The sequence below is a fragment of the Oxyura jamaicensis genome, chromosome 3, assembly GCF_011077185.1.
Source record: "Oxyura jamaicensis isolate SHBP4307 breed ruddy duck chromosome 3, BPBGC_Ojam_1.0, whole genome shotgun sequence".
NCBI lineage: Eukaryota > Metazoa > Chordata > Aves > Anseriformes > Anatidae > Oxyura > Oxyura jamaicensis.
This window is the reverse complement of record NC_048895.1, coordinates 113,132,976-113,157,586: the sequence shown is the minus strand read 5'-3', so window position 1 is coordinate 113,157,586 and position 24,611 is coordinate 113,132,976. Positions and strand designations below refer to the sequence as shown.

At 38.2% G+C, this 24,611-nt stretch overlaps 1 protein-coding gene across 2 annotated transcripts in view; it reads right to left on the bottom strand.

The window, feature by feature from the left end:
- SUPT3H (SPT3 homolog, SAGA and STAGA complex component) overlaps positions 1 to 24,611 on the bottom strand; it is a 280,831-nt gene that overhangs the window by 124,107 nt on the left and 132,113 nt on the right. For both annotated transcript variants that reach the window (XM_035321095.1, XM_035321094.1), the window contains exon 3: positions 16,286 to 16,370. In XM_035321095.1, coding sequence (XP_035176986.1) covers positions 16,286 to 16,370 — 85 coding nt within the window. The remainder of the gene's footprint in view (positions 1 to 16,285; positions 16,371 to 24,611) is intronic.

Sequence of the window (24,611 nt, the reverse complement as noted above, 5' to 3'; positions counted from 1 at the left end):
AAATAATAATAATAATAATAATAATAAAATAATAATAAAATAAATCAAAACCAAAAAAAAAAGTGAGAAAGAAACATCAGCAGGGCAGCTGACCTAACCCAACCAAAGGGATATTCCATACCATATGATGTCACACTCAGCAATAAAAGGTGGAAAAAGGAAGAAGAGGGGAGGGGTGGGCTCTCATTGCAAAAACGTCTGTCCTCCTTCCGAATACCGGCTACATGCGTTGAAGCCCTGCTTCAAGGATGTGGTCAAGCATGGCTCATTTGAAAAAGCCTACAGCACCCGGTATTCCCAGGAGGTCTCCCATCCAAGTGCGCATTTATTACAGAAGCAAGAGATCACTTCCTCACTTGAGATAGCGAACAGATTTCTTGCCACAGGCCAATTAAAGAAAAAAAAAAAAAAAGAAAAAAAAAAAAAGAAAAAGGAAGCAATACTTCCCGAATTCACAGAACTAGATATTTAGCAACAGTGTCTTTCCCAGAATGAATTCCTTAGTTGTGCTAGTATTTCCCACGGGAATATCAATTCAAGATATTCTGTGCAAGCATTTCAAAGCAATTGTTGGTAGCTTACACCAAACTTTGAGGAGGCATTTATTTATTCATGTCTTCTCAATATGGGACTTGATTCAACAAATAATTGTACGTATAAGTGTGGGTATATATATGTATCTATATGTAGACAGAGAGATTTAAGAGCTTTCATGAACAAAGGCTGAAATCAGTTCTGGATCAGAGGTATGGCTCGGATGACCTTTTGAGGCTTCTTGCAGCACAGTTCTTCTGCGAAGTTCTGGATCAAAATTCCAAAGCAATCAGGGTAAAAATGTGTCATCAACCAAAAGGAAATGCTCTGCTCATAACTGGTGTGCCACAAACTTAACGTGTGGAGAGGCAAGAGGATTGGCCTGGGTCGTGCAGACACAGGACAGGCAGAGTAAGTCCTAAGGCAGGTGTCAAAACCTCTGCACAATTTTAGGCAAGTCATTTAGCTCACTTTTCACATGTGAAGAGGAATGAGAATGAAATCCTTTCAGGACTAGCGTGAGGATTAACCAGTTATTATTTCAAATGTGCTTTGAAGACAACAGGTGACGTATTAGAGAGTAAAAATGCTGAGTATTAGTGGGATGACTAATAAAAATCGTTAGCTGCAAGGAGCAAGAATCAAAGGTGAAGGGGGGTACCACAGAAATCCAAGACATCTGGGGAGGAGGATCGGTGTAATAAAATGAAAACAAACCAAACCCGTGTTATTTGGCAGTTCCACACGCAAACCACTTGAACTCTACACTTCTGGAGTTTATGTCATCATTGAGCCACCACCTTCCCACTTGGAGAAAACTGCAGTTTAGAGAAGTATTATTTTTAAGCAAAATGAACAGCTGTACGTAGCAGCTATTCAACAAAAAACCTACCAGAAAGCCAAGGACACTGCTGGAGTTTTCTTCTTTCCCCCAGAAATAAATATACATACTCCATCAATCCTAAGAGGGGATGTAGGAAATCACAAGTACTCCTGAAGACTTCAAGAAGCTCTGGTATATTTGGATAATGCAAATGTATTGCGTATTAAACAAAGAAATGATACACACTTTTAAAATACTTTATACCACCCTCCATAAATCTCACAAACCCTCTCATTAATGGTTATGGTATGATTAATGTTTGTATTGGGCCATTTTAATTAGTTAAACAATTCAAAGTTCTACCTTAAAAAGTAGCTTTGTGAAACTGCAGTAGTTGCAGAATATTTTACTCCTGGGCTTGATAAAACACTAAACCAGAAACTGCTTTAAAATAACTGCCTGCCACAGCACTTTTAGCCAATTTTTGCACCTGGTGCTGAGAGAAAAAGCCAAGTGAACTTTCACTCACTTGTTGCATGTCAGCTTCAATGTGATGTCTTTCTTCTGTTGTGTTTGGGTTTCTAACTGGAAGAGACAAGTAAGCTAAACTAGCAGCCAATCAATTCGTAAATTCTAAGAATGCAATAAAATTTGATACCAATAAATCTTTTCTTTTAACAGCCAGAAGAGATTAACAAAGTTATTTGAAATTTTATCCTCTTCTGTTCTTTCAAAAGGATGATTACCTGACAATCCCATTGAATCAAACAGCAAAATTAAAAGAGACACAATTAAGCTTGTATATACATAGGAACAGGATACGCATTTATGCATATCCCTAGTAGGTCCTCCATTATTTATTAGCCTTGGTGTATTTTTCTTCCTCTTACAATAAAAGTTATTACACCTTTGGATTGTCAAATAAAAATCCAATTGGCTGAGACATAGACCATCAATATAAAATAACTTTGCACAGCTTCCCTCTCAGCTATAACTAGTCAACTTTTTTCAGCTCTGCCATTTATTTATTTCATGACATTGGGAAAATCCACTTAGTCTTCTTTGTACTTTAATTTCTCATCAGAAAAGTGATCCTTTTTTTTTTTTTTTTTTTTTTCCCTAATTTGGAATGATGATGGCAGAATGTAAGATGAAAATGACAAGCAAAGTGAAAGTATATTCTAAAATCACAGATTACAAAATATGTAGTTACTGACTATTTTAAGAAGGGTTACTAGAAAAAGTGTCTTGTGAGTATATTGTATTTGATATATTAACATTGGGCTGTGTATCACTATACAAGTACTCATTATTAGTATAATTTGATACATGTATAGAATATATATATACATGTAAGCATGTAGATGACAGTGCAGGGATGCATGCATTCAGACTTGCATGTGTAGGGTGATGTCCACAGATGAAACATTTGTTATAAGACTTTCCATTTTGCCACGGATTCTTGGCTAGGATGTAGAAACTGTCTGTCACTTTCTTCTTGCTTGTCTGTTCTCCTTCCCGGTGACGCCTACAGCAATGTTCCACCTCTTGCATCATTATCCACCTACTTTATCTGGCCTCATCAGAGATTCACTTTGCGAACAACTTTTCTGCTGATTATTATTCAATTTCTCAGTTATATCCCTGTCAGCAGTACTTAATGTCTTATAAACCTACTTCCCAAACTGATTCTCCAAACCTGAAAAGGTCTGGAGAGGTTCAGTGCACCACCACCAACTTCTCTTTCAAACCTCCCTGTCTCTCAGAATCACAGAATCACAGAATCACCCAGGTTGGAAGAGACCTCCAAGATCACCGAGTCCAACCTCTGACCTAACGCTAACAAGTCTTCCACTAAAACATATCCCTAAGCTCTACATCTAAACATCTTTTAAAGACCTTCAGCGATGGTGACGCAACCACTTCCCTGGGCAGCCCATTCCAGTGACTAACAACCCTTTCAGTACAGAAGTTCTTCCTAATATCTAACCTAAACCTCTCCTGGTGCAACTTTAGACCATTCCCCCTCGTCCTGTCACCAGGCACATGGGAGAACAGACCAACCCCCACCTCGCTACAGCCTCCCTTCAGGTACCTGTAGAGTGCAATAAGGTCACCCCTGAGCCTCCTCTTCTCCAGGCTGAACAAGCCCAGCTCCCTCAGCCACTCCTCGTAAGACTTGTTCTCCAGGCCCCTCACCAGCTTCGTTGCCCTTCTTTGGACTCGCTCGAGCACCTCCATGTCTTTCTTGTAGCGAGGGGCCCAAAACTGAACGCAGTACTCGAGGTGTGGCCTCACCAGAGCTGAGTACAGGGGGACAATCACTTCCCTGGACCTGCTGGCCACACTGTTTCTTATGCAAGCCAGGATGCTGCTGGCCTTCTTGGCCACCTGAGCACACTGCTGGCTCATAGTCAGCTGACTATCAACCACTACTCCCAGGTCCTTCTCTGCCAGGCAGCTTTCTAACCACACATCTCCCAGCCTGTAGCGCTGCTTGGGGTTGTTGTGCCCCAGGTGCAGGACCCGGCACTTGGCCTTGTTGAACTTCATACCGTTGGCCTCGGCCCATCGGTCCAGCCTCTCCAGATCCTCCTGCAGAGCCTTCCTACCCTCGAGCAGATCGACACACGCACCTAACTTGGTGTCATCTCCAAACTTACTGAGGGTGCGCTCAATCCCCTCGTCCAGATCATCGATAAAGATATTAAAGAGAACTGGCCCCAGTACTGAGCCCTGGGGGACTCCACTAGTGACCGGCCTCCAACTGGATTTGACTCCATTCACCACAACTCTTTGGGCCTGGCTACCCAGCCAGTTTCTAACCCATTGTGTGCATTCTCATTCTCATTGCGTGCATTTCTTTTCTCTTGCTAGAGAACATTTCAAGAGAGGATCATGGGATCTTCTTCCAAACTCCTTCCACTACAAATTTGTTTTCATCATTATTTCACTTCTTTAAACAAGCCTTTGAGGAACCTTACGCTTCCTATTCATCATTTGCAATCATAGTTCCTCTTTTAGATCCTTACTTTTTTTTCTGCTACGACAGATAATATATGCATTCCCACAAAGTTGCACCTAGTTTTCCTTCCTGATCACCTTCCCTTGACATAAATCTCTGGCCTTTTTCCCAACTCTGACCCACCTCGGTACATGCATCATATCCTGCCTACTTAGTTTTCCATTTTTCATTGCTCTCTGGCACTTTTAATAACAGCGTACAGATGTCTTCAGCCTATGCTCTTTTCTAAAGAACCCATATCTCAATGCAAGCTGTCTCTCCAAATCTTTTCCCATTTGTTTCTCTCTCTTCATCTGTAAAAAAAACACAGAACATGCAGTTTTCAGCTAATGCACAGATTTCCCCTCTTCTAACTCTGTCTTGGATTGGCTCCAACCTGACTTTTCATAAATCCCCTCCCTTGAAACTATTTGTATATGGGACACTACATGTCTCTCCCTGGCCAGAGAGCTGGGCTTCCAAAGTCTTTATTTTCTCTGAGTTTTTCACCACTTTTGACACTTTATTTATTTATTTATTTTATTTATTTATTTTTAACATTAGAGAAGTTTCTATTATCCTCCTGCTGTTTGGAAGCTTCAAGACTTTTGTCATAGGATGACTTGTGTCATAAGGGGGCTTATAAGGGGGCTTTTGTCTGTAACTCTTAGGTGGGTGCTACCTGGCTAAACAGGGCTGTCTATCTACATCCATGAGACAGTCACCTAGGGCATCTTTTATAGTCACTAGAGACAAAACACTATTCTGCAATCAAACTCACCTCATTCTGAAAATAAATACCTGAAAGAAGTCATATAAATGATATCCTACAAGTACCTTTTCTCTCTGTTGACTCTGATTATTCCTCTGATAAGCACACTACGATTGGCTGACATGAATATAAATTACTGATAGCCAACTTGGCAGCATAGTATCCAATATGCCATTTACACGCACAGAAGTGCAATGCCTTTACCCAAGATACAAGAAAATGGACAGCCTAACTTACGGCTTAAATGTTGCAATTCAAAGGAACAGTGTGTGAAAACAGGTATTTTAGTTTGGGAATATATAAGTGTATATCTACTACCGTATGGAGTTTACTCTACTTAAAAGCAGTGTTGAAAATAATCAAGTGGAAGAGGTCTGGCTGTAAAGCCTATGCTTTTTGAGAGGACCATCCCTATATCAATTGCTACAGAGCTCCTGGAATGTTTTCTCAAATTTATTTCCTTTTAGCTCTCCTCCGACCAAGCCACTTCCTCCATGACCTCACACTAAACTGTCTCGTACCTGTCACAGTGCTTTTTTAAACACTAATTATTTTTTCTTTAATTTTCAGTCTTAACAGGACAAGATTGTGCAGTTGATAGGTCTGGAAGAAAGACGACATCCCTGGAGGGAAAGCTTCAGTCTAAAACAGTGAAATCTGGAGAATAAAGTTTACCAAAGTTTATATAAAGGGAATGTTTTTATGGCCACATTCAGACCTGCTAGGGAATTGGGTAAGAATCAACTTTTTCCTCAAAAGGAGGCCATTGTCTAGGTGGGTATTTGGTTAATTGTCACTGCCGCATGGTTTTCTGAGAAGGCAACATAGTGAATGTGAGCAAATTTAAACTACTTATGCTTTGGTGGAGAAAGGTGGGGTTTGGGTTCACTTACAGGAAAAGTCACGAAAAGAAAAAGGTAAAGTATTAAAATCAAGGATCAAGGTTAAGCTTGCAATGCATTTTCTCCACCTGAATATTTTTCACTTTTCTGTAGAACCCATCAATAAGGCTTAAACATTCCTTTATACTTTTAGACACAGCTACACAAAATTCATACGCTCCACCTTACGTGACAAAAAATATTCAATTAACACATAGTAAAATCACAGGTATGGGAGGTGAAGCATACATTTTCCTCTGTCAGATGTCACCTCTGTCAGGAATGGGTTACTTTGATTTCTGCATTTATTCGCAGCAAGTCTGAGATAAGAAAAGATTGTTTGTGCCAGTTTTTGTGTGTAACTCCTTTTCTGTCCACTCAAGGACTGTGCTGCCATCAATACTCCTATCAGGTTGAACTCGTGGCTTGAAGATAAAAGAACACAGAAATAAAAAGGGTTTGATATCCCCCACAATTAAATAAATACTGATCTAACGGTTTCTGCTGTTATCGCTGTTTTTGTTGGCCAGTGACACTTACAGCACAAAGGACTTGTATTTGCCAAAACTAAAGCTCTGAAATATTAAGAAAACAAATTTGCAGCACTTCAAGAAGTAAAATAGCTTTTGCCAAATTTTCCAATAGTGCTGTACTATTTGTCATTCTAAAGTAAAAAAAAAAAGTGATTCTTGGTAACACCTTCAGTTCTTGTTTTGTTTTTAAGACCAACAGAAGTGGAGGATTTTGACAAAGGTGCAGAACATCAGTATTAGCTGTTATCTATTAATAACAAAGTGCAGTATTAGAAAACTCAAGAACTCTGAACACTAGGTGTCAGTGTAAGAAATGGAAAAATATCAAAAACCTGTTGTTTCCAATCAGGTGGATTAGCTAAGAAACCAGAACCAGCTGTGACCACATTTCCTTGTAACTGCATAACACTGTTAACAAGCCAATCTTCCTAAAAAAAGTTATTCTGAAACTATCAGGTTTGCTTGAAATCAGATAAGGTGATTTAAAAACTACAATGAATTTGCTCTGTTAAACACTCTGAGATGACCTTTACATTCTGTGAGTTACATTTAGAGACCATGCAGAATTTAACGCTACTCTTCTTCTGCCACAGACATACACAAATCAGTTTGTGCCCTTTGCAACTTTAAATTTTCAGTTTTGTTGGATAGAATCAATGAAGAACAAAAAAAAATAAAAAATAAAAAATAAAAAATAAAAAAAAAACATAGAGACAATGCTGTCATAAAGGTGGTGGAAGTCATCAAAGTCACGTCACTTCAAAAATGCAAATTTTATATGGATGGCTGAATGTTAAATCACTACATTAGGAGAGGAATCATAGAATATCCTGACATTAGGAGAGGAATCATAGAATATCCTGAGTTGAAAGGGACCCACAGGGATCACTGAGTCCAACTCTGGGTCCCCAAAGGACTACCCAAAAATCAGACCATGTGTCTGACAGCGTTGTCCAAATGCTTTTTGAACTCACATCATCACGTCCTGGAAGTGCTGATGTATCTCCCCTGACACAGAAGATAATTTCTTATGATTATCTCAGGTACAGATACATACATTTGTTTGCCTTTGTTTGTTCAGATGAATCCGCTCAGGATCTCCAAGGAAAAGCAGAAGGAATGTTACCATCCTATCACTGACAGTTAACATATTTGGACAACTATTTGAAATAAAACAAACAAAATGATAAATATAGTAGTAAAAATCCTTCGCTTATTTGACTCTGAAGCAGATTTCCAATTGCACAGATGCTTTTCAAAATTAACCAGAGGTCCATCTTCCTAATCAAATACTCATGTATACACCACTGACAAATTTCAGATTCTTTTCATTTAGAGTTTCACACTAACTGTTGCCAGAATTGGACGACGAGACAAGGTGGGTCTTTGTATAGGTTTTACAGGTTCATACAATATTCATTTTATATAACATATATAAAATGTACCTATACCAAGTAAAGGGAATTAAAAAACCCTGAATATCAGTTTTCTGTTTGACTTCTGAAGCATGGGACATAATTAGGATTTTTCCATGGACAGAAAGATTGCTCCTTCATTCCGAGCCAGAAAGAGTTAAATGATTTAAGACTTTTTTTAGCCTATGTCAAAAAGACTCTTGGCAAAAGCATGTTAAATCAGAGTAAAAACATTGACAAAACACTGATTTAACAGAGTACATCATATTGTGTAATAACCATCTACTGCTTACTTACTCAGCCAAGATTTTGACAGCTATCAATCTATACTATACTCCTAACATATATCAAAATTAAATAGAGATCTATTTCTATTTTGGAAACTCAGTCTGGGATCAGCTTATCAGGTTATTCATAAAAGCCCCAGAAGCCAAGGTAATTGAGTACATACACATTTAGGAATGCAATTGATTCTGAAGACCCATGGGTGAAATGTCTTACATATTTAATTCCTCTTGCTAAACAGCCTAAATAGGAAGCCATTGTGTTAAGGATGTAAAAAGCAGACCTGCATATAGAGACACATAGATGCATATATATGTACAACACATAAATCTATATGATTGGTATCAAAGGCCCAAAGACTGATACAGACAATTTGGAAACACCAGAATTGTGGCTGCCTGCACTACCTTCATTCTTTTTATTTTATAAGCACTACAAGACAATCTTTAACCATTGATCAAATTGCTTTTTCCATTCAATCTAGTCAACAGTTTGCTTTTTTTCTCTTCATTATTGAACATGTGGCTACAATTATGTGAACATAATTATTCATTTCCTTCTTTTTTTTTTTTTTTTTTTTTTTTTTTCCCTATAGGATTCTTAATATTAGTACCTTAGTCTTTCACAAATGTCTTTCACACATCTTATCAGCCTCCAAATGAAAAGTAAAGACATTATCTGCATTTTGGGACCAAAAGAATAATAATATCAAAACGTTCAAAATAAAACGTATTTTCCCTTCCTGAAATCTCATTTACAATGCACATGCTACCTTCTGAAATAAATAAGGCATGAAGACTACACAACAAAGACTCAGGACCAGAACAGGTGCATCACATGCACCGAACAAATCAGATGGCTGCTTTGTAGAAAATGTACTTTATAGTCATAACAGGAGTTACTCTAAGATGGTTCAGACTACCCTAAGAACACATTGTACCACAATATTAACATACAGCTAAAAACAAATATGTAATGATTTATATCACTTCACAGCTTAGTTTTTCTGAAAGTGAATGCAGGCTAAACATTTTAAAAAAATCTGACAGCTTCACACAGCCGGAAGAACAACACTTGATAAATGATTTGAGTCTTAGGCTCCACTCTTCATATCAGTGAGATCCATCCCAATCAGATGCTGAGCAGCATCTCTGCATCACCAGGTAGCGATAGTTCTGCCTTCTATGTCAGCTATGGGGAATAAAGACTTACGGGAGAGAAAACATCTGATCAAGCGCTCTCATCCTAAGAAAAGGGCATAAAGTGTGCAGAATCATAAACCAGTACTAGACTATTCCCAACTGTGTATTTGTTCCTGAGGTACAAAGAAGACCTCTGCTCAAAAGCATGCTTGCTATGCCTCTGGTACTAAGCAATTCTTGCTACATTTATTTATTTATTTTTCAATAACCTCCTGAACTTGCTGTGACTGTCATAGAGTATTAGCTCCAAATTTGCCCTCAACTGTTTGGCTTGGTTGCATGTGGAAATTCCTAAAAGTAGCATCTCAACTCTTTTCTGGGGAAAGAAAATAAAATTATTACATGAAGTAGATTCTGTGCCTTAAAATAAATACATCTGAATAAGGTAAACAAGCAACAGCTATTGTTAAGTAGAAAACTCAGGACACTGCTTTTCATGTATATCACTGATGAAGAAGAACAAGTTTTCATAAAAAGTCAGAAAAAAGTTCATCAATTACAACTTAAAATTTCTGTAAAATATCTCCTTTGGAGTTATTTTCTGATACCCTAATATATTAAAAATGAAATATTTTCTCAAGTAAACTAAAATCAAGTCTTATCAATCAAGAAGTAGAAAAGGAAAAAAATATGTATTTTTTAACAAGAATTAGGAAAACAGTCTTGTGCCTGAATGTGGGCCCTTCTAAACCAGTGCCTTCCTCACTCCCAAATGACACATTGCCACAGAGCTCGTTTGGTACAGCAGCAAGAGTATTTGATCTTGATCTTTGATCTCTGGCAGTGGATAGGTTGAGTCTATTCACATTTTTAAATCTTATGGAAAAAAAAGTATACTCAGAATTACAAAACTTATTCTACTAGTCTGTAAATTGAGCCTTTTTTTTTTTTAAAAAAAAAAAAGAGACGTTTTTAGTCATGCAAAAATCTTTCAAAGAATTTAAACAATACAAAACTTTCAAAATCGAGTTTGAGAATTGTGACCACAGCAATTAATGTGAAAGATGCAATTTACAACAGAAAATAAAAAAAAAATATTCCTACCAGTGCAATACCATAATGTAAATGATAACCACATTTAAAGGATGTAAATGCACGTGTAACAATGAACAACTACTTACTAGAGATAAAGTCCCTTCTCTTTTCCATCACATGTGAGAGATGCTAACAAATGCACATTGCTGGCACTCAGAGAAGTTTTTGTGTTACAGTCTTATTTTCCAGTTTGATTTCTTCCAGGGCAGGTGTGCCATGTGTTTGCTGCAAATGCATGTATGTTGTTTAATTTATTCTACAGTAGGAGAAGAATGAATGGTGGAAGGATTTTTCCCAGATGGTTTATGTGAACTCCTTTATCCCATTCATGTAAACACACAGCGTGTTCCGGTTTGCTGAGTTGTATATACACCCTACGACTTAGTACAAAGTCTGAATGTTTAGTTAGCCAGAAGATTGTTTCCATCCTGTGATTCATTAGGTCCCTACGGTACCCTCAACTTCCTTTATTTTGTACAATCACAAATTATATTAGTTTGTCTTATTTTGATAACCCCTCTAATTAATGTCCTGCACAGGAAACTTTATTACTGTTTTAAAACAGACTCATAAAACAAGGACTTTTCCCGTTCCTGGGGTGGCATAAGTGACAGTGGCTAATAACTTTGTGATCAAGAGTGAACAGTGCTTCACACTGCTTGTTTATATCAGTGGGCAATTGCTGTAAATGAATGCGCTGTTTTCAATTCTTTCTTTTTAAAAAGGAATGTCAGAAATTTTACAATTACACATATATGGTTACAAGTGTAACAGCTCAAAAACACAGTAAACAAACCTGAAACTGTATGGTCTGAGAACAGCACAGAGGCTGCGTGATTAAAACCCAGTTTGCAAATGAATAATGTGTGCAATTCAGGTTTTAAAAAAAGTTGCAGGATTATGACATAAGAACCCCCAAATACCTATCCTCGTTTCTGTTTAAATCCTCATTGTTTCCTACTTTTCTCTCACACTGCTAGTGCCTTTTTCTCTGGACAGGCAAGTGAAGGTGTTTTCCCTCTTCCTCCTATCTAAAAAAATGGTTAAGAGAGGCAGCAATCAAGCTGGGAAGCAAAGACAGCGCATCGTGTTTGTGGCCCTTTGAGATCACAAAATTCACACTAATCATGGTACAGCACTTCACATTTCATATCACTAAACCCCTCCTTCCACTTGCTCTGCATTTTCACCTTCCCTTTTTCCAGTTGTGGTAAATGACTACTTAATCTTTAAGAGCCTACTATAAAAAACAACTTACTCTGCATTTATTATGGACTTACTAAGGACCCGATGTACTGCTGAATCTCTGCAACTCACTGTGGGCGTTCCAACCATGAATTACTGCCATGGGCTTAAAAAGCATCAATTATCCACCTGTTAACTTCTATTCTGTGCTTTGGTCCAGACCAAAGGACTGATTCTCAGTCAAGTACACTGCCTGTGTAAAAGGCAATTAATTTTCAACAGTAACAAACCTGAAAAAAATAAAAGTGACCTATGTCTATATGCAGTGCTCATATATGAATATATATAACATGAAAGCTAAATCAAATTCAAAAGGAAGCAGGAGTGGAATATTAGTAATTATTAGATAGCAGCACAAGTTATATGAAATCAAGATCTTCCATGGGGAGGGAAGGACAAATGTTGAGAGAAAAAACAACGACAACAAACAGATATTATGTACAACATGATTTTGGGCATCTGAAGTCCCTTTACGTTGACACTATCACGTTCCAAAAAAAAACAACTGAGTAGGTTTGACTTAAATCATTTGACATCAATTGAAGAGATCAGAGTCCTTCTCCTAGCAGACACACTTCAGCTGACAGGGAGTAAACCACAGCTCCATTAACATGAATTCTGTCATTCATGACAGTCTCAGTGATGACTTATCACAGTTTACAAAGAATTCCAGTGGAGAAAACATTTAAAGGATGTAGTCCAAGGCTGCTGCAATGTGCTGTGGCAGTCTTTCATGGATAGATAAGGTTACTTACCAGTACTTGGGACTTCTGAGTTCTGCTGTTGATAAGCACACTTATATTTTTGGTGTGTATATTTGTAATTTTTCATATCCCTTTAGCGAACTCTTTGCTACTGTTAAAATGTCTTCCACTGGGGAAAAACAAATCTACTGTCTTCTCAGAAACCATCCACTGTGTCAGAAACAAAACATAATGGACTGAAATTCAGATCTAGTGCTAAACTGAATTCTGTGAAGGCAGGTTTCTGTAGTACTACTACCATAGTCAGCATGTCTAGAGAATTAACTGCTGGTAGTTGACGGATAATAAATACCCAGCTAGTATGCTCCCAGCACAAGGCAGATAACTCCTTAACAGCCTTTGATTTATGTAGCACATCATCATCTTATTGTCCATCAGCCTTCAAAAAGGACATCTGAAGCACCAACATGGAGCTATAACCCTAGCATGAGGGAATGAGATAACTGTAGTTCTTAATAGCAGTATAATATTACTGCATTTTCCATTGATTCAGCCCAGCTTTCATACAATGCATAGTTAAAGAGGAATTCTTAAGAATTTTTTAAAAAAATTTTTTTTAAAACCAGCTTTACCAAAATGAAAAAAGAGAATACAATGTGCAACTAAAAGAGCTTGTTCCACTTTGAATGGTAAATTGTTTAAGGGCTTGTCCCCTGCTGATTAATATCTTTTCCAATTCCCTGTTGAACCCTTTTTGGAGGCACAATGTGCTTTGCAACAACGACATCTACTACTTGCACCTATCCATAAAGGACATTATAACTTTTAATGTAACTTCTAGTCTTAGCACACATCAATACAGTTTAAAGGTTAATATTAAGGCATCCATAAATACATACATATCAGTTATTGAACAAATACTTGAGTTCAAACTAAAACTTACATTCATTGTGTTAAATTATTCCTGAACAAAATATGTACAGACCTTTTTCATTCTGTTTGCTTTTTGTTTTTATATTGCTTGATATAATCAAAGTTTTGCTATTTGCATAACTAAAATATATGCAAAGAAATCCAAACTCATTTTAGTATTCTGACGCAAATTAGATGCAATGAATCTCTCAACATTTATGCCTATCTCCAAGATATTCAAACCCCAGACAACCGCTAAAGGATCCCTTTATTAGACAGCTGAGGAAATAAATTCCTCAAGAGGTGATTCATCTCATCTAATGCAGAAACTAATTTTCGGATGATGTGAATCACCCTCTGGAGATGCTCGTTTCCTTCTATGCAGTGCTATATACTTCTAGCAGAATTTAACTTACGTAAAGCCGTGTACAACCTATTATATATTGCTCAAAACAGAAAAAGATTGATCATAAAACGTGATGCAGACTAAGAGAAGTCTGCTTTTCAAGAATTTGACTTGTTAGTGCAGTCGTCTGCTATAGCAGCCGAACTTCATAAAGTATATAATGGGTTGAAATAGTGACCATATAAATCTGTCCAAATCAGCCCCTGATTTAATAGAGTTCAGATCGAATTTGAAAATAGGAAGCTAGAACTATAAACCTCAGAGATATCAAAAGTCAACCAATCAAAGGTAATCAAGCTGGCAACTTATTTTTGAATTCAGAAGCTCAAATCTGGACTTAATCAACAAGTATGCTCTCTTCTTACAAATGTTTACTATGAAAGATGTGTGCAACGTGCCAGCTTTACTTCAGGCATAAAAGTAATTTCTACAGTTCAGCCTGATACATGTATTATGAATGACAAAACGGACATGAATTTTGAGAAGTCATTAAATTACATAATGAGAACTATGTAGTCCATTAACATGAATAATATGGCAAAAACTAGGCAGTAAGCAATAAATTTCCATCTGCAGCCAGGTTCAATTACAAAACTAGCTTTTTTTCTACTGCTGCATATACCCACACCAACATGGACCTCTGAAGTGAAAATTCAGTCTAAATACATCAGAACAGCTCAACAAGGATGTATAGTTATAAAGGATGCCAAATGTGCAAAAATCCCTATCAGAAGTCCAGAGTATGTAAAAAGCCCGTGATTTAAGAGTTCCGGCATGCGAATGTCAGAGGTCAAAACAATGAGCTATTAAAGATACTTTCACTTCCTCGGAAACAAAGTGCTGTCTTGGGCTCGGAGGTGAAAGGTTAGAAAAGCTGTTTATCTGCCGCTCTGTTCCCATTCTTCCTTGTGTCAGGAAATCCTACATGCTCCTACGCCATGCTTAGGGTTAACCCTGGGTCATGGGCATTCCCGCAGTAACTGCCCGGAGTTGATTTAAGTGCGAAGACCACATGGCTGCAGGTTGCATTTCCTCCAAATGCACAGTTCGCTGTAAAGGTCTGCTGAGCCTTGGTAGAAGGTAAACCACGTTATTGCTAAAGGAAGAGCGAAGCCCCAGCCATCGATTCTCATAATTTATTATTTGGTCATTATAGCTAGAATTAAAAAATCCAGATATCTGCCCTGGAGCAGCAGTGGGAAATCTGCACAGAGGGGGAGAGGTTGTTCCTTCCCCTTTTCAGAGCAGGACCAGGCAGAGCGAGAGGAGCATAACAAGCAAAGGACCCAGAGCACAAAGATGCTGGGTAATGCTTGGAAAGGGATACGCACTGCTGGGCTGCGGAGCTATGAACACAAAGCAGCCACACAGGGCTGGAAGGGCCCCCGAAGTGTCTGCTGCTACGCAGGAAGCCACCGAATGGCTGCTGGATTAAGTGCAAAGCTGAAGGAAAGCACCTGCCTGCAGGCAAAGAGTGGGCAGGGAGAGGTTTATTTATAATCGCCTCTGTCTGTGGTCTGCCCCATTCTGAATTTTCTCAGTTTACAAAAGTTTATACATCTCGTTAATGTTGTTAACAAACCTACCTTGAAATTTAAAAAACCTGTCTGATTGCTGAAGGAGCTCGTTATAAAGAAAACGTCTAGGAACTCCTGGCTCAGCACTCCAACTGATTCAAAGAATCATCAAGTATAAGTACCAGTTACAATATCTGTTAGCATTATTTGCATACATTAATTCCATGCAATGTGCATACCCACTCATACATATCGGTAATTTCATTTGAAGAAACACTGTAAGAAGAAAGCCAACATCGCAACACTTCCCAAGCTGCAGGTGACACAAAGGAGCACACCTTCATGCACAAAATGTCAGAGAGCAGATTCATGCCACAGTGTAAAACTCTAACGTTCATTTCTCAGAAAATGCTTTTGATCCTAAATTAAAAACCGTGGTGATTTTAGATTTACTATTACTGACAGGTTCAAAACTACCTCATTTTTTTTCCGCGTTTTTTTTTTTTCAGTAATTTTGCATTATTTATACAACACTTTCATTGGCTTTCAATAAAGAAAAATATTTACTACTTCCAAATTATTTTTGACAGAAATCAAAACATTCAATAGCAAAAATATTTAAACATAAATATTAAGCAAATAATAATGTATTAATAGAAAAACTAAAACATAAAAATTACCGAAGAAATCTTGAGATGACTATGTAGGCTTTTCTTTTTAAGAACTTGAAGTATTTTTTTACAGAATAAAAATACATCAGCTTTATTCCCAATGTTAGGTGGGTTTGCAGATATCAGAGAAATACAGCGTATAACCATAATCAAAGTGTGCCTTCTCTACCTGCAAGCCTAGAAGTAGCTTCTTCAGATTATCGTGGACAGAACATCACCCTCCCAGTTTCTCTATTTAATTTGTTTCTAAAACCAGAACAAGCTGTTTTAGTCATTTGATCATTAAAATGTTATGTTTTTCCAAGGAGTTTTAGAACAGAGACTATGGTAGCAGTTATGTTCTTACCAGATTTATCAGCTGAGTGTGGACGATATCTTCCACCAATATTGCAGACTCGTGGAGCGGCCTGCGAGCATCTCCTAAGGAAAACCTGAAAGAAATAAATTCGTTGCAAGGTTATGAAAATGAGTTAAATAGAAACAAAGTAGGTGGTCTCAAAATAAAAAACATCTGAATAAGAACAACAAGCTTAATACACCTGTATACCATATGGAAATGGATCACTGCCTGTGTTGCAAGGAATATAAATCAAAGTGAGTAATCTGATTGTAGCAAGAAAAGAGCTGCAAGAATGTATTTGAAAGTACATAATGAAAAAAGCTGAAAACTGGAGGAGAAAGGAGGAAAATCCAGTTTGTTAAGGAAAACTTAAAATACAAACGGGAGTAGGCAAAACTGTAGCATGGGCTCTACTAGCAGGCTGTATTTGAATCCCCTTTCAGTACAAAATTACCAAATAACAATGTTAAAAGGTAAAACATTATCAGGTATTTTATCCCAAATCTAAATGTTAGTGGCAAGATATGGAAAGAACTACTAGAATTGAGGGTTAACATTTTTTACATACTAATATATGAGAGACTCTTACAGTCTGCCTTGCGAGACTAAATGACGGGAGGTCATGAAGAGATGATAGTGTTCACATAGTATCTCAAACAAAAGGCAAAGCAATTGGAATAGGGATCATAAAATGAGAAATTGTAATGACAGGCTTTTTACAAGACTATCTTCACCAAGTAATAACAGAACTTGCTTCTCTACACCTGCCTTCACTGCTACGCACTCAGTTAGAGCTGGGGCAGCTCTTTTGCTCTGAGATGGGCAGTGGCCATTGCCATTACCAGCTTTTTGTCAAGTAAAGACCGTAGGTACGGCAGAAAGCCTTCTGGCTCACTCCAGAGCCTGTGCTTTTCCCAGGCAGTGCCCCCAAAGTCCTACAAAACCATTCATCTTCAGTGTAGATGGTGTGCTTCAGGTCCGCATCCAGGGCACTTAAATTGAAATGCCCAGGATATCTGGACTTGCAGATTTATTACTTGTAGCTGCACCCTTTAGAGAGGCAGTTGATGACCCAGTGAAGGTCCTTTAGTGTCCAAAATGACTTGTAGATGGCTACATTTGGGCAACCAAAGTCCCTCCTAACCATTCAAGATCAGTGAGTCTGGAGAGCTGTCATCTCCTCCTTAAGCAGACACCGTCATCTGCATAGTTGAACTGCGATCTAGAAGAAGGAACAGAGCTCTTATTCTACACAGTTTTCCCTTCATCGCATAAGGCACAAAAAGATCCTATTTGTTTTAGCTGGCTGCTATTTGTTCTTCACTTCCAAAACCCAATCTTTTTAGTTTGGTGCCATGTAGTGGATATGGGGTATTTAAGCTTTCTAGCTATGGTTCTTCGTATCTTGACACTCTTCATATTGTTTTTTTAAGCTACGCAAAACCTTGAAAAAGTTTATTAATGTGTCAACCATACTACTTATTAAAGAAGGATGCTATAAGCGAGTAATTCTGGTTTTGCCTACTCAGACATTTTTTGTAAATTATAGGGATTCATGAATATCAAAATCCTTCACTTTTCTTATCTCAGTTCTTTTACTAACATAAAGAAGGACACATTTTTCTTTGTTGTGACAAACATAATTAAAACTGACTCAAGCATTCTCACAGTAAACATTAAATGTTGTCTTTCTGCTTCTGAACAAAGTACCAGAGCAACTTGCCAGTGATGGGAGGCAGCACAGTGATGGTCTGCAACTGCTTGGACACCTGCACATCACAGCTTTCCTACAAGCTGAATCTCACAGTATCACAGAAACACAGAATCATCTAGGTTGGAAGAGACCTCCAAGATCACCGAGTCCAACCTCTGACCTAACACTAACAAGTCCTCCACTAAACCATATCCCTAAGCTCTACATCTAAATGTCTTTTAAAGACCTCTAGGGATGGTGACTCAACCACTTCCCTGGGCAGCCTATTCCAGTGACTAACAACCCTTTCAGTAAAGAAGTTCTTCCTCATACCCAACCTAAACCTCCCCTGGTGCAACTCGAGCCCATTCCCCCTCGTCCTGTCACCAGGCACGTGGGAGAATAGACCAACCCCCACCTCGCTACAGCCTCCTTTAAGGTACCTGTGGAGTGCGATAAGGTCGCCTCTGAGCCTTCTCTTTTCCAGGCTGAACAATCCCAGCTCCCTCAGACTCGATCAGAACAAACCAGCTCAGATCTGGTGTCTAAGTGGACTCCAGCAGGCACAATATTTTTGAAATAAAATTATTCCAACAATGGAAGTCTCCAGAAATCAAAGACACTCATGAAACCCAAGTCATTATTCATTCTCAGGGCTGACTGGTTGCTCTATATCCAGTCTCTCTGTATCTGACTTTTGGCTAAATTATTTTTAAAACTTAAAGCTGTTAATTCCAAAGTGGTTGCAATGGGGCCCAACAAGGGCTCACTGAAAATACCTTATCATTCCATGAATATCAAAATAAATAAGCTATTCCAGTCTTACATCAGTACAGCAGTGAAAGGCCACTTGCTGATTTCAAATATTGCCTCAGGGCATTTGTAAAAAACCCTTTCCACCCAAAAATTAGCTTTTAAAATTAGAAAACTTATGTAGGAAAATATATTCACTGTAACTAAAATGCTACAGGCCAAAAGTAACATTGCAGTTTCTTATTAAAATAGTTTAATTTTATTTATAAGATTAAAATATTCCTGGGTGATTGTTTATATCAATTATTTTCTTACAGATGCATTCTTTCTCCTGCAGTAAAATAAAACAATTCTTTATCTACAAACAACTTATTTTTTACTACGGAATCACAGTAGTTAAAGAGGTACACAGAAGCATTTTTTTTTCCCTTTATCTAATAATGAAATGTTATCCAGTATTCCTCACACCCCTTTTGAAATTTTAATGATATTCAGTTTCACCTTGACATCTCTAAGAGCACAGCACAAGCACTCCGGCAACATCTAAGCATGCCCCACTGTTCTACACTAGTTGCAGTTGGAGGAAATTATACTTCATCTTTGTTCACTTACATTTGTCTCTTATTTAGACTATCAGCAATTTAAAGAGATGCTCAAGTTTTATAATGTGTTGTAAAACATCTCTAAAATAAGGACAACTCAGTGATTTTCTTCTCTGTTACGCAGGAGTGCACAAGTACATGAATTATAATGTCTGACACTTCCTAGGACTACAAGCACAGAACAGCAGACCAGATCCTATTAAATATTTTATAAACTGCAAATACCTGTATTATATAGGAAATACATATAAAAGCAGAAATATTTATTACCATATTACACTGGAATGTAAACTAATACGAAAAAACTCACAGATTTAAAGTAATTGCTCATAAATGATAAAGCCTGAGTATTTCATTTTTAAGAATTGTGCATATGTAAATTGCCAGAAAGTTGTTTTTTTTTCTAATCACACCATGTATACAAAAGCAAACTGAATTCAGCCATGACAACCATAATACGTTGTTCATTCTCACTTATTCTTTAATATTTTAGAATCTTTTTTTTTCCTTTCTAAAACTTATAAGGCAAACCAAAAATATATACATGTAAGAGAGTGGTAAATGCCTGGTTGCCAGCATTATGATCTTGAACATCAATTACTTTTGTTCACAGATTTATTAGTAAACATTTCACATACGCAAAGGAAAGGTTTTCTGGTTTTCTTTTTTTTTCTGAAAACAACAAAGTGCAAGGAAAAAAATATTTTTGAGGATTTTATTTTGAGGATGTAATTTGTTCTACACTGAGATACCTTCCCTGTCTGCATTTCTCTCTCAGAGGTTAACTGTCAGCTCCAAACATGGCATGAAAAGTAGAAGAGATTCAGTCATGATACAAAATGAGACCGACACCAAATCTCTTTGCTCCATTCTGATGCAAAGGAGATGTTAGTGTTGATGCTGAAATTCTGCACTGGAACACAAAGAAAAGAGATATAACAAAATGCACTCCTTGTTTACACAGAAAATCAAGTGAAAAATCAAGTTCCAGGTGCACCCACTTTCTCTCTATCTCTGTTCCACTCTTTTCCTTTCTGACTTCAGAAGTTATTTGTATCTCGGTTTGCCTTCACTGTTTTCCCGTACAACATCTGCCAACTGCTTTCCCACATACAGAAATCTAGATGCTGAAATCTAGATGTGTTCTCAGCAAAAAGGAAAAACCACTACACCTCCTCACAGCTGCTTATGGATTCTTTCTTTTTTTTTTTTTTTTTTAAGGATACTGGATTTTTTAGATGCTATAAAAAAAAAAAAAAGCTTTGATACTTGCTAATTACATTTGCAAAGCATTTGATAATTTAATATATTTCTTGCCATCAGCTGTAGATTCTAACATGTTTATAGGGTAATCATAAGATATCAAACACAAATGATTTTTTATCCTCTTTTACTTCTGGAGAAAATGCAATATGGAGGTAATTGCAAATGCACAGACAGTAAAGTAGTAAACTCTTCCATTTTTGTCCCTACATTTCTCATTGTACTTTTCCACAGTAGAATAAACATTGAGTGAAGAGTCAGGAGCTCAGACTTTTGCCAAGTTATAGTACACGAGGTAGGTTAAGAACCAAAAGAAATTCCTAAAAAAAAGAAAGAAACCAAAATTTGGTGCCCTTGCTTCTGGGGGGCTGAAACTAAAGTTGATATTTTAATATAACTTACAAATTTAATTTCACATTTTTCTTTGTTTGTTTTTTAATGGTTCATTAGAGAGCCCTCGAAAGAACTTTCCAATCGCTTGAAATATAAATAAGTCTTCCTATGAATCATATACAAATTCTGTTGAAAATAGAAAAGAGCTGTTTCTCCACAGGTAAATACCAAAGAGAAAATATAGTAAAATACATTATCAGTTCATCAAAACAGTAAATCGATATGGAAGACTGTCCTGACTATAGAAGCATCTACCCATTATACATGTCATACAGTAAAGTGAAGCTTTCTTAGATGATCCAATTTCAAAGGTTTGTCTGTTCTAAGGAAAATTTTTACAAGGGGGTGATCAGCTTACCCAGATTTTCACAGAAGGATTAAAATAGTAGCAAGGAGAAAGAAAAGACTGCTGCAGCTCTTTTATTGTTTACTTTTAGCTTTTATTTCTAATTTATTTAAGTTCCTGTAATGATGTTTCCAGGCCCATCAAAAGGGCTAAATGTCCAACCCACTAAATGGAATATCACTGCTTACTATGTGTAAACACATGCACATGTGTATATATATATATATATTTATATACTTGGCACATGCTAAGACACAACATCTACTCATGGTACAGAGACCTTCATTGCAAGAACCTCAAAATCTTGGGCAGCTACAAAAGTAGATAAAGCATTTTCTTTGCTATATTTCTTGGGGTTTTAAAAGCTTGCAAAGGTATTGGGCCAGGCACAGCACAGACTTGCTTCAAAAACCCTGATGCAGAGCTCTCCAGGTGGCCAGACCACCAGGAGAGTAGACTGTGGAGACAGAAAGCTCCTGCAATCTCCCATCCTCCACAGACTTGAAAAGCTATACTGGCCAGAAAGGAAGTATAACCAGGGTGGCTGGGAGTGCACTAAGCTAGAATAAATAGTTTCCTTTACTGGGACTTCTATTGAGTTCATACCATAACAAAGCTGCCCCAACTCATGTGGAATTTACCACCTTGAATAAATTTGATGAATCTAACCTAGGAAAAGTATAAAAGCACTGAGGTAGACTGCTGGGAAATATGCATATTTTTTGTTCCTTTTCTAGAAGTCCCTAACAATTTTTCCTTTTCTGTTTCTACTTGACAGGAATTGCAGCAGCAGGGATGGCCCTTCCAGACTTCATTTTTTTTTATGCACCTGAGAATCTCACATAGGGCATACCTTTCTGCAGCACAGAGGTATTTATTTGTTGCTGCCTGCAAGACTGATTCATCACCATTGTTTCCCAAAAATACCCCACTTCTGTTGCTTCCCATCAATACACTTATATTCCATAACACTTATTTTTCAACTGCTGCAAGGGTGGTTTGTGTCTATCCATCTAACTAGCACAAAAACTTTTTTCCTGCTACAGTAAGAAAGGAAGGAAAGAAGAAGCAATAGAAGAAATACTACTGAGAAAACCAAAGAGGTACAAATTGGAACTCCCCAGCACATGGAATCTGTGATGAGCAGTCCCTGAAAGACTAGTTAATGGAATATAAAGTACGATATAGTTAAGAGAAGCAAGGAACTTCACCACTACAAAACTAATATAACTGATTTCTCAGGTGCAGAAACAATAAAAGAAATAATAATTTCTCTTTCCCGATTTCCTAGTTCAAGTTAGAGAGGAGAGCTTCAGAGATTTACCCACTGTGCCCATCGCAGACCTGAGAATCATTCTTATTGCCTGGAAAGACCAAATAAACATTTTTTACCCAGTTCCACTCCCAGATTCATCAAACATATGAGTGGGAAATGGTGAAAATTAATCAGAAGGTGATAGAATTACACTTTGAGGAAACCTTTAAGCTGTGATTTATTTTTGCGTGTCTTCAGTTCTTTCTGTTGCCCTTTCTCATTTTCTTAGAGTAAGAGTCTAAGGAGTCTTATTTTTTGCTTTGTTTTGTTTTGTTTTTAATACAGTTCATAGAATCATAGAATTAAATTGCTAGCCATTTGATTGACCTGCTCTGCACTTGTGAGGCCTCTCCTCAAGTACTATGTGCAGTTTTGGGCACTACAGTATAAGAAGGACATAAAACTGTTAAAGAGCATCCAAAGGAGGGCTACAAAGATGGTGAAGGGTCTAGAGGACAAGATGTATGAGAAGTGGCTGAAGTGACTTGGTTTGTTCAGCCTAGAGCAGAGCAGGCCGACGGGAGGCCTCATGGCGGCCTGCAGCTCCCTCACGAGGGGAGCAGAGGGGCAGGCGCTGAGCTCTGCTCTCTGGGGACAGCGACAGGACCCGAGGGAACGGCGTGGATCTGGGACAGGGGAGGGTCAGGCGGGATGTGAGGGAAAGGTTCTGCATCCAGAGGTGGTCGGGCACTGGGACAGGCTCCCCATGGCAGTGGTCATGGCACCGAGCCTTCTGGAATTCAGGAAGAGTTTGGACAACGATCTCAGACATGGGTTCTGATTTTGGGTGGTACTGTGTGGAGCCAAGAGTTGGATTTGATGATCCTTGTGGGTCACTTCCAACTTGGGACGTTCTATGATTCTATGGATGCCTATTGCTGAAGAAGGATGTGAGGTTACATGCTGAAAGGCTCGTCTCCATAAACACTGGAGCACTAAGGAACACTGGAAGACCCCCAATAACCTGATCAGAGAAGCAAGCCCTTGCCTCAGTGCCTTGCAGGGATGGCCCAGAAGACCTTCAGCCCAATGGTCCAGGGGTGACACAGAGCAGAGGCAGCTCTCCAGAGCATCTTGCAGACTGAGAGGGGTGACTGCCTACAGGGACTGGAGGTTCCTCAGGGAAAGAGCACCTTAGGACTGGTTATGGGATGTTTACACAGGACTGGTTATGGGATGTTTAGGGGAAGGACCATAGGCAGGGAAAGGGAGGTATCAAGGTAATTTAGGGAAGAACGTGTGGAAAAACAGAGTAGAGGCAAAAGGGGATAAAAGGGGGTGTTGTAAATGAGCTGACAGTGTGCTGACCATGCCCAGCCTGTCCACATATCAAAGTGGTCGTATATTTGGGCTGGATACCAGAGAGACCAGCGGGTCTATGTGTTGGCTGCTGGTGGGACCAGGGGGCCCAGGCCAGCTGCTGGGCAGACTGGGGAGCCTGAGGGTTGACTGAAAGACCTGTTTGTATGTGTGTTTCTGTGACTGAAGACAGAATCTCCAGTATTGAATGACTGAGTCTGAGGCTATTGGATTTGGCAAGTCCTAATTTAGGGCACATGTGCTGAAGAACCAGATTCAAAATAGGTGTGTCTGTGAAGTATTTGACCGTAGAGAAACATGCAGAAAAAAATATACTACATAGAGAGCATCATCAATTAAAATTCGCTAAATATCAAAGGAGCTTGGAAAGTGTTCACCGCAGGCTGATGCAGAATGGGAACCTACAGATGGAACTCACACAGACAACTACTCTGCAGGCTGCTGAACTGGGGTGTGTCAGTCAGCAAGCCAATTCCCACCCTGCATCTTTAACGAATCAACCAAGCAGAACATGATCAAGATATAAGTGCTCACTACATATAGAGCTAGCTAATTCACTGTTACAGATCTAAAAACAAAAAAGGATTCCATAAAATCACAGAAGAAGAACATATTTGGACTGGATAGTATCTGGACTCAACATCTCC